Genomic DNA, 16,445 nt, shown 5'->3' with positions numbered 1-16,445 from the left:
CTGCGTACCTCTAAGTAGCTAATATCTGTTATTTAACATTAAGGTTTGCACTTGCATAGGACTGCCTTTGAGCTGAAGCGTAGAAAGGTATGCATCCAGTGAGAACAGCACATTGTGACTTTCTCCACTGGCGATTTTCATGATATATGACTGCAGAATATACAATTGATACTATATGAACTAGCCCCTTATATGGCGACCAGAATAGTCCCTACTTTGCTTCAATAAATGATCATCATTATGCTCAAAACTAGGAAGTGAGAAAGAACTGCCACTCTTTTATATAATGTGCCAAATTGTGTCACACAATATTGCGACTCAAGAAAATATATTTAGCTGTGCTGGGTAATGGCATAATCTGTAAACGATCATACTTTTGACCGAATACAATGTATATAATGGCATAATCTCAGACCACAAATGACTTTATCCTTGATGCTTTATCAGCGGAAAACTTTTATGGATATTCAGCCTTCATGTTTTCAAGAATACCATGAAATCATTGCGAGAAAATTAGGATTGCTCTAAAGGGAGACCATTTTATTACATGGTTTTGTCTATTTTCAAAGAAATCAGCATTTTTCCGGGGAAAAAAAAACCTTTGGAAAAACGAATCTAACTGTTAACCACTGAAAATGAGCTTTCTGTACAAACTGCTTTCCTTTGTTTAGATTTGTTTTCAACTTATCCACATTATCAACGTGACTTGGGGTATTTTTTAATACTTCAGTGAGATATCTAGTTATTTCACTAACTTCTGGGTATTTTAGAAACAAAGAGCACCAGAGATCTCAAGATTCAGTAATATCATGCAACTACCATTCAGCATGCAACTGAGCCAGGCAGGGTCCAGAGCCCCCTGAGGCAGCTACTATCTTCTGCAACTGGACAATGAAGCAACTGCTGGTAGGAAAGCACTTAAGGCATGTTGAACCATCACAATAAAAGTTGAGGCATGCCAACATGGATCAAATGGGTAGTGATATTTTGTTGCCTAGACTTGCTTACCCATATGGTGCATTTTTCCTGGTTGCAACACTAGTAAGCAAGGAGGACTGAAACCAACCACCAAGCTGATCTTTGCCTTCCATGTACACATCAGCCCTTTGGTCTGCATCTGAAAAAAATAAGAGAAAGAAACACAATTTAAACATCACAACATCAAACATGTGATTTACAAGTGCAAAAAAAGACACAACCATGTGAACTGCCTGACACTGTCTACTCACAAATACAACCATTTACAATGGTATCAACAAATGTATCCTGCCAGACTGACCAACAGAAGCCGACCGAGACCAGCTCTTAAGATCTAATAATTGATGTAATTGTTCAGACAAACCAGTGCTTTGTGTCACCGCTCAAAGGTTAAGGATATTAATCATACACTGACATATCATATCTGCGAGCCCACGGTCTATAAAGAACTTAATAAAACACTAATTTTTAAATCTCTCCAGCACATGTGAAGACATTTCAAAGTGCTGTCAGTAACACATTTTAGCCATTTCATTTATCAGACTCTAAAGATGAAATAGTTCGTTTCACATGGAATCGAGCTCAGAACTTGCAGGTGACACAATGACAGAGCCTTGAATGCTTTACACAAGAGGACAGAGTGCTCGCAGTATGCTTCATATTAAACAATACAACTGGACAGAACTGTGATACCCTGTATGATACAACAGTATCAACAAATGTATCCTGCCAGACTGACCAACAGAAGCAAACGGAGACCAGCTCTTAAGATCCAATAATTGATGTAGACTGTCAACAGTCTAGAGACTGTTGACAGATCAAGCACAGTTTGCACAGCAACGCGACATTTGTGTAACAGGATAGCATCTAGAGGCATGGATGTAAAGGCTTGTGCTCAGGTACAGCATGGAGTGAAGTACGTCTTCATATTCATAATTCAATTATTCATATAAAGTTTCATCGACTGCCCACAAAGTAACTCTAATGAACGAAAGCACTAAGAAGTTAAGACGACCGTGAAAGATTAGGACGGACCGCTTCTATTAACAAGGCAAAAGTCAGAATAGCAGAATCTTCCAACAAATGTCTTTCGGATATAGCCACAGAAGCATTCGAGGCAACCTTTCTGTCGACGGGTAGGAATATATGGACAAGCAATAAACACCTCAGTAGCAAAATGTGCGTGAAAACCAAGCTAGCTGAATGAACACAACAGTTTTGCAAAACTCCACAACGCTGGTGATACTGATTACAAGCAGCTAAATTAGCTTAGAGGAATATGTAATGGAGATTTTCAATTTTTTATGGGCTGCTTTTAGATCAAGGGCTACAAGAGGCAGCGGTGGATTATAGACCCCCCCCCCCCACTTGCTATCCTGTGATATTGTTTGAATAATGGTTTCTGAGTCTTATATTTGATAATCATTTTAGCATTGATGTCTAGAGGCTCAAACCGAGTTTTTAAAAATGATTTAGATTACTGAGGGATAGCCTATATGTGATGCATACATTTTTATCTATTTATTGTATTGGTAGTATGCTGAACCCTGTCTGATGAATTGTTTTTTTAAAACTTGTACCTGTAACATTCTTTTGTTTTTTATATGTCGTCTCTTTTATGGTATTTTTATATGCAGAATAAAGATTGATAAAAACAAAAATAATGGAGATTTAGATACTGATCCTGCAAAGAATCTGCTGTTGTTCGCGTGGAGGTAGTTGGTTCCATAGCCACTGTCCATGCTCTCACCTGTCCCTACACGGGTATGGGCTGTGCTGTCTGGACTCATGAAACTGGGGAGTAGGGCACAGTCAGTGCTGCTTTGACTAAAGGAAAGAAGTGGCAGAGCAGGAGAGGCCTGACAGTTCAGCAGGCAAGCACTTAGGGATGACATCTGACGCAGTCTTATACACACTTGTGATCCCATGCTGGGCCTACAGACTATGTTATTGGGAACACTATTTCACCCTAGAGCAGGGAGAACGGGTCATTCCTGGGTGCCAGTAGGTGTAAGCTGGAGTTAAACCATGGCTGAGCAGGATGACTGAGCAGGCTTGGATGTAGCAGATGCCTCTCCAGTGGGCTGCTGGAGGCCGTGGCGGCCATCAGGACCCAGTGCCCCATGTTAAGATGCTGAAGTGCCATTGTAGCCACTCTCTTCTTAGGAGCATATTGCTTAAGGCTGTAGCCGCAGATTAGTGCACCAATTCTAGCCATTTGTGCAGGGCTACCAACAGTAAGCCTTTCAGATGAAATACTGGCTGCATAGAGGGGGCAAGAAATGCTACAAACTCAGATTAACAGATTGGGCAATAGGTAAGCTGCTTGGGAGAGCACTGGATCATACAGCAATTGGACGGTGAGAAGTACCTTCTGTTAGCACACACACAGCAAGGAACCACGTGGAGGGAGACTGTAAACCACTAAGTGGGAGGACTCATGACTGCAGGAAATCCGCCTTTTCTACTTGGTCCCCTTGTATTTTTTGCCTTTTGCTAAACCCTATATTTTTTCTGTCATTTGAACTCTGTGCACTTTACCTCTGCTAACCAGTAGTAAAGTGCCTGTGCTGCCCCTTTAAAAATGGTCGAACTGGCATATTCCCAATTGGTATAGTTAACTTACCTATAAGTCCCCAGAATATGGCACAAGATGTACCAAGGGCCTGCAAGTTAAATGTCACTGGTAGGACGGTAGCATCTATAGTGCAATCCACTATGGTCATGGTGTAAAACGTGTAAAACATGGCTTCAGGCCTCCCATTGCAGGTCAACTCTGGCAATTTAAATACTGCAATTCGACCTGTCAAGCTAAACCTTTTTGACTGGTCAGAACTTCCCTTTTAAATATCAATAAGTCTTGTCGCTCATAATGCAGAGTGCATGGTATTTTAAAGTGAGACATTTAGAAATTGAATTCTAACATACCCTGACAGTGATTAGCAACCAAAAGCTATTTTTCACTGCGGCAGCCATAGCTGTCCTATGTAGAAAACCAGAGGATGGAATAAAGAACAAGTTACTTACCTTCGGTAACGCTTTTTCTGGTGGATACAGTATCTGCCTGTGGATTCCTCACCTTGTGAATATCCCCTGCGTCAGCAACGTTTGGAAAATTATTTCGTAGATCGTTACGCCGACGACGTCACAGAAGCACGGCATCGTGCGCGGCTCCGCTGACGTCACTGAATCCATAACAGGACCCAGTCGGCATGATGACATCAGTTCCGCCCTTTTTTCCGTGCCCTCGAGGCACACGGACGGACCGACAACAGTATATTTACACAGTGTACACAGTACAAAATAATCAAGGTAACACACACAGTGTGAAGACAATGCAGTAGAGCAAAAAGAAACAAGACATTGCCTTAAAAACAACATGCACAAAAGCAATAGCAACTATTATAGGTATACAACGGGTGGACAACGGGGAGGCTTGTGGGTCAGTGAGGAATCCACAGGTAGATACTGTATCCACCAAAAAAAGCGTTACCGAAGGTAAGTAACTTGTTCTTCTGATGGATAAATCTGCCAGTGGATTCCTCACCTTGTGAATAGATTCCCACAGCAGTCCCACTCCCGGAGGAGGGTGTCCACCCTTCTATACCAATAAGTCCTGAAGGACGGAACGAGCAAAGTGTCCGTCCCTCCTTATCTCTGCATATAAACAATAATGCTTTGCGAAAGTGTGGAGGGAGGCCCAAGTTGCCGCCCTGCAAATATCCTCCACAGGAACACCCCTAGACAACGCAGATGTAGATGACTTTGCCCTAGTGGAATGACCTCTAAAACCTTCTGGAGGTTCCTTACCGAACAGGGAGTAGCATATCTTGATGCACATGACAATCCATCCAGACAGCGTGTCCTTGTGCACCGCTCTGCCCTTACTGCAGCCAACGAAACCCACGAAGAGTTGGTCATCAATTCGGAACTCCCTGGTTCTGTCAAAGTAGAAGCTCACCGCCCTCTTAGGGTCCAGACGGTGAAGTCTCTCCTCCTCCTTGGAAGGGGGAGTGTAGAAGGTAGGGAGGGTAATGGACTGCCTCAGATAGAAGGGAGTTACCACCTTAGACAGAAAAGCAGCCCTGGTCCTGAGTACCATTCTTTCAGCATGAATAGTCAAGAACAGGGGTTTTGAACTTAGAGCTTGAAGCTCACTTACCCTCCTTGTCGAGGTAGTCACAATCTGAAAGACCGTTTTAAATTATAAAAACCTCAAGGGACACCTGTGCAAGGGCTCGAAGGGTGAACCCATTAAGAAAGTAAGGACAAGATTCAAGTGTCATTGAGGCACAATAAAAGGAGTGGGAGGAAATGTATTCGTAAGACCCTTAAAGAACCTTAAAATAATGGGTGACCTGAACAAGGACGGCTGGTCCGGCAGGCAAAGGAATGTCGAGAAGGCCGAAAGATAAGCTTTCACTGTTGCTACAGCAAATCCTTGCTGAGCCAAAGAGAGTGCAAACTGAAGAGTATCGGACAAGCGAGCCTTCAATGGACTTCTCCCCACACCATGAGACAAACTTGGACCACCTAAAAGAACAGATAGATTTGGTGGAGTACCGCCTGGCTAATAAAATAACATCCACCACGTCAGGTGGGAGAGAAAAAGAATTCAGGTTGTCCCGTTCAATCTCCAGGCAGGAAGGTGTAACCTCTGGAGGTGGGGGTGCCCCTGCAACTGCGAAAGGAGGTCCGCCCTGAGAGGGAGACGGAGCGGAGGGCATGAGGAGAGGTGGAGAAGATCTGCACACCACACCCTTCTTGGTCAATCCGGGGCATCAATATGACTTGGGCCCGGTCTTGGAGAATATTCCTCAGAACCCGAGGAATCAAGGGTATGGGAGGAAACACGTAAAGGTCCACCTGAGGAGTTCCCCACGTCCGAAAGACGTGACGAACTACCTCTGGATGAAGCCTCCACTTGTGGTCGGCTGAGGACTGCCGACTGAGACTGTCTGCACGAACGTTCAGAACTCCGGCCAGATGATTTGCCATCAGACAAATCTGGTGGTCCTGAACTAATGACCAGAGACGCAGAGCCTCTATGCAAAGGCAATGCGATCCCACTCCTCCCCGTTTGTTGACATACCACATTGCGGTAGTATTGTCCGTTAGGACTTGAACCGACTGACTGTGAAGGGAAGGGAGAAAGGCCTTGAGTGCCAAACGTATCGCCCGCAACTATAGAAGGTTGATGTGAAGCAACCTTTCTTCTGGAGACCAAAGACCCTTGATCTCCAGATCCCCCAGATGAGCACCCCACTCCAGGGTGGATGCATCCGTTATCACTGCAGCCACCGATGGAGGCAGATGAAAGGGCTTTCCTTGAGACAGATTGCCTTTCACGCTCCACCAAGATAGATCCGCCGCAGCTTCCCTCAGATCTCCGTTGTGTTGATACCAATGCCTGCCGAGACACCACTGGAGTGCCCTCATGTGCCAGCACGCATGTTTGACCAACAGAATACAGGAAGCCATCAGACCGAGCAGACGAAGGACCTTCAGGACTGGAACAATCGCTCCATTGTAAAATAAAGGAATCATTTCCTGTATGTCGAGAATCCTTTGTGGAGGAGGGAATGCCCGACACACAGTGGTATCCAGTACCGCACCTATGAACAGGTTGCGCTGAGAGGGCACCAAGTGAGATTTGGGCACGTTTATCGAGAAACCTAACCTGTACACAACTGAGTTGTATTCTGCAGATGATGAAGCACCTTCTCTGACGACCCCGCTTTGATGAGCCAGTCGTCCAGATAGGGGAAAATTGGAATCTTCGACCTCCTGAGATGGGCTGCCACCACCGCCATCACCTTGGTGAAGACCCAAGGTGCAAACGGAAGAACCACAAACTGGTAATGTTGCAATCCTACCGTAAAACGGAGATACTTCCTGTGTGACTTCAGGATTGGAATGTGGAAATACGCATCCTGAAGGTCAATCGACACCATCCAGTCCTCTTGCTGCAGCGCTTGAAGAACCTGCGCAAGGGTGAGCATCTTGAACTTCTCCTGCTTCAGAAAGAAGTTTAAGATCCTGAGGTCCGGGATTGGACGAAGTCTGCCATCCTTTTTGGAAGGAACTCTACTTTAGCGAGTTAGATTCTGCAAGCCACTGATAACGGCAGTCTTTGCCAGAACACCTCCAAGTTTCAAAGTCTAAAGAGCACCTTGCCCATCTTTAGGGAGTACTGTTTCGCCTCCTCATTCGCAATTTGGATCCCCTCTAGCTCCCTGCCCAACCCGATCTGCATCAATGTTTCTGGGGGTGGGCCCTCCAGCACTGCCAGTGGGAACACTAGCGATTTCCCCTGATTGACTTCGAGACAAGGAGCCTCAGCAAACCCCCATAGCTCCTTTAGAAGGAGTGGCACCGAGATCTTTGGTTGTTGTAAGTATACGAGGGCATCATCTGCATACAAGTAGATCAGGTGGTCCCTTGCTCCCACCCATATGGCCCATCATTCCAGCTCGGCCTGTATGCAGATCGAAAGTGGCTCCACCGCCAGGGCGAACAGTAAAGGGCAGAACGGGCAGCCATGTCTTGTGCCACGTTCCATTGGCCAAGTCTCTGAAATGTTATCGCCTGATATCACCCTTGCTGAAGGGCTCCCATATAACAAGGAGACCCACTTCAGAAACCCCAGGCCACATGCCATTGGCCTCAGCACTGCCTTTAGGAAGTCCCAATCCAGGGTGTCATACGCCCTTTCTAAAATATGTACAGAGCTACCAGTGCTCCCTCTAGGGTCGAGCCCCGCACCGACTGCATAACATGATTCAATCTGCTTCAGGGTACTGTTCCACAGGGTAAACCCGCACTCAAACTCAGGATCACTGCTTTCAAACAGTAGGCTACAGCTTTTGCTAGCACCTAGACATTAGTGTTAATCATGGGCAACGGGCAATCCGAGCCCATAAGTTCCAAGGTGCACTTCAGCTCAGGCAACATAATGATGAGGGCCTCCTGCATAGACGTAGGCAGGGCCAGACTGTCAGGCCTCCTGGAATTTCTCCAGGAGCCAGTCCAGCAGCAGGTACGGGTAGGTCTGATATAACTCAGGGGGTAGCCCATCCAAGCCCTGTGACTTGCATCTGGCCATACCCTTAATGGCCTCCAGCAGTTCCTCCTTAGTAAGGTCCGCATCCAGGGCCGCCACCTGTTCCCCGCTTATGGTCAGCTACAATTTCATTTTGTCATGAATCAGAGAGAACATTTAATTTCTTGCTACTTAAAGGAAACTATTGGTAAATAAATCATCAGGTTAGCCAATGCATTGTTATGAAGCCATAGGGAGTTCTTTCTTGACAAAAAGTTCACTGGACAGAAAAATTATAAAAAGTTTGAATAGAGTTTTTATAGTCACAAAATCACTTCTAAACTTGCGCCACTGCAGCCAATTGTCAATAAGGGTATTTGTGCTTCTTTCCCTGCGACTTTAAATTCAACAAAATACTTGTGGCTGAAAGCTGGGAAAAAATATGGTTCTGTCTGGAGTTTATCAGAGCAAAATTACCGCAATGATCAGGAGTTAATGCTCATTAACGGGACAGAATTACTTTATCAGTTATAGATTCCACACATCTTATCTTAGATCTTGTTTGCTTTTACCTTGAAATGTAATGTCCAGCCCCTTTGATTGTATGGTGGGAACTAAAGTATAAACTAAGCCTCATATCTGCTCTTGGTACAACAGTCAGCAGCATAAAAATGAAGACAAGATATGCTGGTTGTAAAAATACACTCATTCACACAGTTAAACATTAATCATTTAAGAGACAGAGAGACTACAATATTGCAGCTCCAAAAATTCTCACTGCTTCCAGAGCCAAGGACAAATGTAAGTTCAATTTAAACAAGGCTTTAACACACGAAAGAACACCATAAGATATATGCAGCCTTTTTATGGTCTAACTATTAAAGATAGATGATCTGCATTGAACCAAAAATGTTTGGTATGTTTGTAAATATATTTATATTGTAAGAACAGCAACCGTACTTTCATGTGATGCAGGACGTGGATGCAACGTTTTGGGAACACAACAAAAATTATATTTCTAATCTTAGGCAACTATATAATACAAAGAATTGAGGTGCATCAATTAAATTAAACTTCGTTAAAAGGGAACATCAATGTATTTATGTTAACGCAATTATATACACATTTTACCCATGAGTACCTGCAAGAATAGCAGGTAACACAAAATGCAACAAACTGCAGAAGGGCTGGAATGACTAAGTGGGTAGTAATGCTAAAACGTTCTAAAATAAGGTTGCAAGTTAAAAAAATATTACTTAATAAAAATGCCGTTAAATAGATCAAATAACAGACTGCTCTATTCGGGTTTCCAATATTCAATGAACTGACCTAAAGATGTCTTTCTTGACAGAACATTGATACATTCATGCTTTTAAGTTTCTATTTTCAGCAAGTAAAACACTCTTAATTCAGGTTGGACTTCAGAGGAGAGTGAAAAACTTATTTCTAGCAGATTTTTTGTTCATATTATTGGATTTGAACTTCTTTTAAGTTAAGTTCACCTAAGGTCAGGGCCACTGGAAATATATATTATTTTGTGGCGCTTTCTGCAAAAACATGGATTTGCACACATTTGCTGCATAGTCCATTGTCTGCAGATATCAGCAAAAACAAATATTTTGTCTCTAGCTCAAAAGGATCAACAGTTACTATAAACAGAGCAACATATATTGCCACACAGTGGAAGGACCTTCGCAAAGACCGACTGGCCACTTTTTTGTGCTTATTTCTGTATTTGGGTGTCAAAGTTGTACTGATCAGGTGAAACCTTTGCCCAGAAAATGTTAAAAGGTGTAAAAAAATTACCCTGCATAATTTTCATTTACTGGGTGCACACTTTAGTCAACCCTACTGCGTCATTCGATCTCATCATCATGAATAAAAATGAATAAAAGTACAATAATCAATATGTTTTTCCACGTTTAAAAAAAAACTACTGACATATGAAGATCCTTAAAATCGTAAACTCACTATCTTCTAAAAGCATATACTGGTTACAATCCATCATTAAGACAAGCAGTCTTATTAAGCCACAATTAAAGGTCATCAAACTCCATCATATGTGGATACAGTAATGTAAAGTAAAAATCGGAAACAGCAAACTTAACTAGGATAACCACAGCTGGAAAGTGTCCCTACGTTTGACGGCTGACCAAAGAAAAGATGCAAGGATGAAACAAACATGATCATCACCTAGTTGCTGAATGAAACAAAGGGCTGGTGCACATTGCCTAAAATCATATCTGCTTAATAATGGAATAATGCATTTTTTACTCTCATATCTATATAAAGAACAGAAAAATAAAAGATGCATGTTGAACTGTCTAGATCTTCTGTCACAAGGACTGGGGCAGCTGGTTCAGAGAATAGATATATTTTGGAAACCCACTCATGAGTGGGATAAGTTTCAAACAAAATCGTGTAAAAATAAATCGTTGTTGTGAGTTATGAACACTACCCAAGTATGAAAATGCATGGCGATTTATAAGCGGTAAAGTCTGATGTAGTGTAAATGTGCTTTTAGCCCTATTTTTGGTTTTCCTGTCGTTTTCTGTCTTAGTCAGAAAGAGCTCTTTAAGTTTAGACTTCGGGAAGATGACGCACAAAGATGGAGAGTCATACAATTCGCACAAATCTAATGATGTCAGAGTAGTCTCTATATATCTCAGCCAAGGAATTCTATGTGCATGTTCCATTTTTAAAATAGCCCTTACCAATGATTGGTGCAAACCAACACTGTCCCTTTTCCAAATTGAATGCCAGAGTAAAATTGGGGCCAATTTGATCACATCGCTAATAAAAGGTAGGCCTAGTTCTAGATGACAGATAATGTTTTAACAAGAACTGGGAATGGCTAACAAGCTTTGGCAGAAGGCATCCTCCCTACTTTGTAACTCTCCAATGTCCGCCATATCCCAAATTGCAGCACCATTTGTGGCGATGGCTTTAGCCTTCCCTGAATAAATCTTCAGCATTTCCGGTATTGGTTTTGAACCTAGTTTTTTAGAGAATCTGGAAATGACGGTGAAATCACCATGTATGTCACCATCTTCTTCCAATTTATTTGCTATCGAAAAGGACTCCCAAATAACTAAATGTGTTCACCACCTCTGTTCTTCTCTTCCTGATGAAAAACTTTGCTGGTTTTCTAAAACCAGCCCCTATGGTTAACACAAATGTCTGACTCGTTAACCTACAAGTCCAAATAATTCATGAAACTTGTATAATTCTCTATGAGGCTCTGCAGGGCCTCTGAGTTTCTCGCCGTGAGCACTGCATCATCGGCATAGAGGAGAATTGGCAAAGTGGCTGCTTCTACATAGGCATTAGTCTTTGCGTTCTCCACCACGGTCATTTCCAAATTATTTGTGTACAAGGCAAACAGAAAGGGGGGCAAGGACACAGCCTTGTCTTACAACCTTTTTAATATAAAAAATGTGTGTGACCTCCCCTTGTTCTACATACCCCACACTTGCCATTGCTCCCCCATATAGCAGTCTGATGAAGTTGATGATCACGACCTCCGCCCCCATGCATAATTCGGTCATTCCCTGCTGAATAATTCCAGTGGCCCTGCTTATGGTGAGTAACCATGCAAATTTTAATAAAATGCAATAAAACCTTAAACACAATAAGCAAAATAAAATACACATTTAAGCAAACACGAGATTTAAAAGGAAAATTGCACATCCAGCAAGAAAACTACAATCATGAAGTTACAATAGAAAATAATTCTAATGCAACCCATTAGGAAATCAACTGTGCTTGCCAATCCAATCACCCAGAGCGCTGTTAGTCCAAGACTTTGATGGCGGCAGGTAGCAATCATACACAAGATCCAATCGGAGTGGGTCGCAATCCAACCAACTTTACAGCTATTAAGGAGGTAAATGCTAATTGTGACTCGCTATGCTGGGAGGCCTTTACAGACCGTCATATCTTTGATTGACTTTCAATAAAGTAAAAAACATTTTTTTAAAACGCAGCTTGTGTTCCTTAAAAGAAAATGAGACAGCATTTAAAAAGAAAAGTTTACTTTGTTTGGTTCAAGAACTGGCAGTGGACTTATGGATACAAGCTTAATTTTTTTACATTCACAAATAGGACTCCCTTCCATTTTTCAAATGCATTTCCACCACCTTTGAGGCGTCAGCAATATATAAATGTTTTGCAACCAGATTTCGGTCTGAAAACATTGATACATTTAATATCAATTCAGTATTTGGAAGGGGTGCCTACAACACGCCCCTTCCTTATACCATCCATTCGCAATCCCATGTTAGATGTCCGTAGAACTTTTCACACTCCTAAAAAGGGATTCAATCATAATAAAAAGCATTTTAACAGGCACAAATGCCAAGCTGGAGATTTTGCAACTGTTAAAATGCTTAATATATATGACCCCAATATCCTTTTTTCCACAGGCTAAATACTGAATATAAGTCTAAATCAATTATTCCGAATTCTGTGCCAAGGGGAGTGGTCTTAGGTCACTTATCACACTACGTTTAAAACCTGCTGAGATCATGGGTCTCAATAGGTTTTCAGATTAAATATACAGCAGAGAGAACCCCCTTGGTGTAGCACCTTGGTCAAAGCAAAGCACCAGTCTTTTAAAGTACAGTCATGTGTGATCTTTTTAAGCTTTCTGTTTGAAAGTGCGCTAACTTCATATGCAAAAGAACACTGAACAATAGATAAAATGTACCAAATTACATGAAAATAGATCTGCCTAGTAAATATATAAGCTGTGAGAACAATAAAGAGTTGGCTCTAATCAGTTAGGCTGAGCACTTATAACACTAGACCAGAAAGAAATGCCTTAACTGATGAAACAATTTTTAACAAACAAATTTACTCTGCAAGGAAGAAAGGCTCATTACTACCTGAGGCGTTGCTAATCGATAGCGATTTATTCATCAAATTCAAGTTATTATTTTAAATTTTTTTTCATTTTATATACAAATACTACACCATTATTAAAGACTCATTTACCTTATCAGACATGTCACAATCATTCAACATCAGACATACATATGTACACAAAACTGATAAATAAAGATTTTGGAGAATTTACCGGGGAGGAAAAAACAACTTAAAGTGGTGGGAAAGGGAAAGTGAAGGGAGAAAGAAGAAACAAAGGTTGCTCAAACAGTAAACATCTGTGCTATACTCTATATATATATATATATATATATACACTTGGAAATAAATCTCAATCGACTTGATTGATGGATGGACTCTCATCAGGGCCAAAGAAGTATCCCACTGGTCTCCTAGGCCACTTGAAAGGTGTAGAGGTGTATATAATGTTGAGGCGCAATCAGGGGCGCTCTACCTTGGGCGTAATTTCACTCGTTGTGTCCTCGCGGACCCACGGATGCGGGGAAAAAAATGTTTTCACTGCTCTGTAGGAAAGTTCAGGCGGGCGGTGTCCGGAGTTTTAGCCTGCAGTGAGGCGGTACCTTCGCTCGGTTGAAGTGCGTCACAGAAGTGTGGGTCAATATTCAGCCGTCAAGTGGTTGACTCCTAGTGGCAATGGTTTCCTGGGCGCCCGTTCTGGCGTCTGCAAAGCACTAATCATTCGCGCATTCAAGTGGCCTAGGAGACCAGTGGGATACTTCTTTGGCCCTGATGAGAGTCCCCCTTTCAACCACTGATTGGGACTCGAAACGCGTAGGCCGTTGTACATAGTGTTGCTCGCATTACATTTAAAAATTGAGAAACCCAGTGCTTTAATTTATGTATATACAGTGTGTTCCATCAATCAAGTCGATTGAGATTTATTTCCAAGTGTGTGTGTATATATATATATATATATATATATATATATATATATATATATATATATATATATATATATATATATATAGTATAGCACAGATGTTTACTGTTTGAGCAACCTTTGTTTCTTCTTTCTCCCTTCACTTTCCCACCACTTTAAGTTGTTTTTTCCTCCCCGGTAAATTCTCCAAAATCTTTATTTATCAGTTTTGTGTACATATGTATGTCTGATGTTGAATGATTGTGACATGTCTGATAAGGTGAATGAGTCTTTAATAATGGTGTAGTATTTGTATATAAAATGAATTTTTTTTTAAAAATAATAACTTGAATTTGATGAATAAATCGCTATCGATTAGCAACGCCTCAGGTAGTAATGAGCCTTTCTTCCTTGCAGAGTAAATTTGTTTGTTAAAAATTGTTTCATCAGTTAAGGCATTTCTTTCTGGTCTAGTAGTAAATATATAAATCACAACATACACAATGCGTTATTACATTGACTCTAAAAACTATATACTCTACCTATGAGTGCCCACGAAGAATACAAAAGGAGAGCTTTCCTCAATAATAAACATGTGGTTTGAGTTACTTTCAAAAGTATATCAAGGAATGTCTAGAACATACTGTGTTAACATGCCCCAAAACAGAGGGCTGGGACAGAGAAAGGAAAGATTTGGAGTCTTTAATTCATCACATCGTATCCTGGTTACATATGAACAATCCACTGAATGGAGTCGCCATGTCAGATAGCTAGGAATACGCCGTAAAGTAACTTTTAATCCATCACTGAAAAAGCAGGTAAAGATTAGTTATGGTTCAGAGAATAATCCCCCCAAAAAATCTGAAATTCACCAGTTATGGTTTGCAGCACACAGAATGCATGCCATAACTCGAACAATTGTTTAACGTAAAAGATATCCCTCCTGGAACCCGGCCAGCTCCCTACGTGGCGAAAGAGAGAGGGGAAGGAAGGGGAAGAAACAACCAATGGTTTTGGAGGGTGTGTTCTGAAGTGGAACAGAACACCTGAAAGAGTCAACACCTAGCTGATTCAGCGATATCCCCGGATTGAAATATGAGAAGGGAGGGAGACCCTTTTGCTATTATAGCCCTCACTCACTGTAACAGTGACATGCTTCATCATCGGGCTCACCGTGGCTTCTAGAGGTCAGGGTGGGCTCAACCGTATTTCAGGGAGCATTTATGAAGATATTTGGTATGTGGGCGTAACGTTAAGATTAAATTCCTCTCCCACTCTCAAAGTATCCTTTATTGGTGGAATGGCTATGGTACGGTGGGAGGATATGATGGTCCTATGACTGAACACCAACATGTTTCAGCCCTAATGCTGGCCTATTTATGGTTCCGGGCTTTGTCAGGGTGGGATGTGAAGAGGTCATTTCCCCCAGAGACGTGAGTGCGGAGTGTTGATGCAATTAACATGTAACACACTAGTACATATAATGTTAATATTTAAAGGACAAGTCTAATATCTGCAGCTGTTTTCTCCGAGGAATTTCCTCGGTATTGCAGGGCGAAAGCTCCCAACGGGGGGCTTAGAGGGGGAGGCCTTATAGTCACACCTTCATCAAAGGTCTATCCCCATAGGAGACATACTGTGCTCCGATCCCCTGCTTGACTCAAACAATGCCACATTTTGCTTAGTTATTACTGTGCCATTGGCAAAGTGGTGTATTGAGAGTGGCGACCAGCATGAGTTATCGCGTACTGGCACACACCTGAAATGAAATAAGATGGCCAACATTAAGGAAGCTCCTCTCTGAGCTCCTCCAGCCAAAGGACCCCCATATTGGTGCACATCACTTAAGCCATTCAAAATTACCTGATTTATATTCAGACCAGGAGTAAACAAACAACCTGTGAATCCCATAAAGCTCTCCAGTAAGCCTCCATAGCTAGTTCTGGAGTTGTAGAGCTCACCACTGCTGAGTGTACCAACACCCACCTACCTTTGGAACATTGGAGATACTGCAGAGGCTGTGCGTGACAATAGGATGGTGACCATCTGTGCTGAAGCTGGTGAGTCAGGATGGTCCTGACCAAACTGTAGCTTTGTGAAGTTGGCCAAGACCAGCAGGGCTAACAAGGAGGACCTCTGCAGAGATCTAGTTGCCATGTAATGTAGAGCAGTGTAGCAAGAGGGCAGCTCTATTTGACACAGTGGCTGGATGTGGTGGTGATGGCACACTCTTCCTCCTATCCACTCTCCTGCCACGTATTTCCTTTCTTACGATGCACAAACTGTTGCTTCTTTCTAAGAAATACTTAATGTGAATGAAAGCACAAAGGGCCATGAACAACAGAATGGCAGCAAGAAGTAGGAAACAACTATAATACTAATGCCAGCTGTATTTACATACTCCAAAAATTATACAGGAACCAAAAAACATTATTCTTTGTTGGCCCTAGGAAAATCTCTGGAGACTAATTAATCATAAAAGAATTAAAAGGAGCACTCTAAATTATTATGTTAAAAAAGTGGATAGTTAGTCAAAGAATAGGGACATCAGTATCCCTGCATGTATTCACAAAATAGGACTACCAGCAGTTGCATCCAAGAACTGCTGCCAAACCAAAGGGATCTTTTCTAAACAAGATATTCTCACTCATTTGACAGAAA

The 16,445-nt window shown here is 42.0% G+C and overlaps 1 protein-coding gene across 1 annotated transcript in view; it reads right to left on the bottom strand.

Moving 5' to 3' along the window:
• The window catches only part of IARS2 (isoleucyl-tRNA synthetase 2, mitochondrial), a 532,602-nt gene that overhangs the window by 206,316 nt on the left and 309,841 nt on the right, over window positions 1-16,445 (bottom strand). The window contains exon 15 of the mRNA XM_078649801.1: window positions 1,009-1,117. Within this exon, the coding sequence (XP_078505927.1) occupies window positions 1,009-1,117 (109 nt within the window). The remainder of the gene's footprint in view (window positions 1-1,008; window positions 1,118-16,445) is intronic.

This window comes from Lissotriton helveticus, chromosome 6 (assembly GCF_964261635.1).
Source record: "Lissotriton helveticus chromosome 6, aLisHel1.1, whole genome shotgun sequence".
NCBI lineage: Eukaryota > Metazoa > Chordata > Amphibia > Caudata > Salamandridae > Lissotriton > Lissotriton helveticus.
This window is presented reverse-complemented; position numbering and strand designations above follow the sequence as displayed.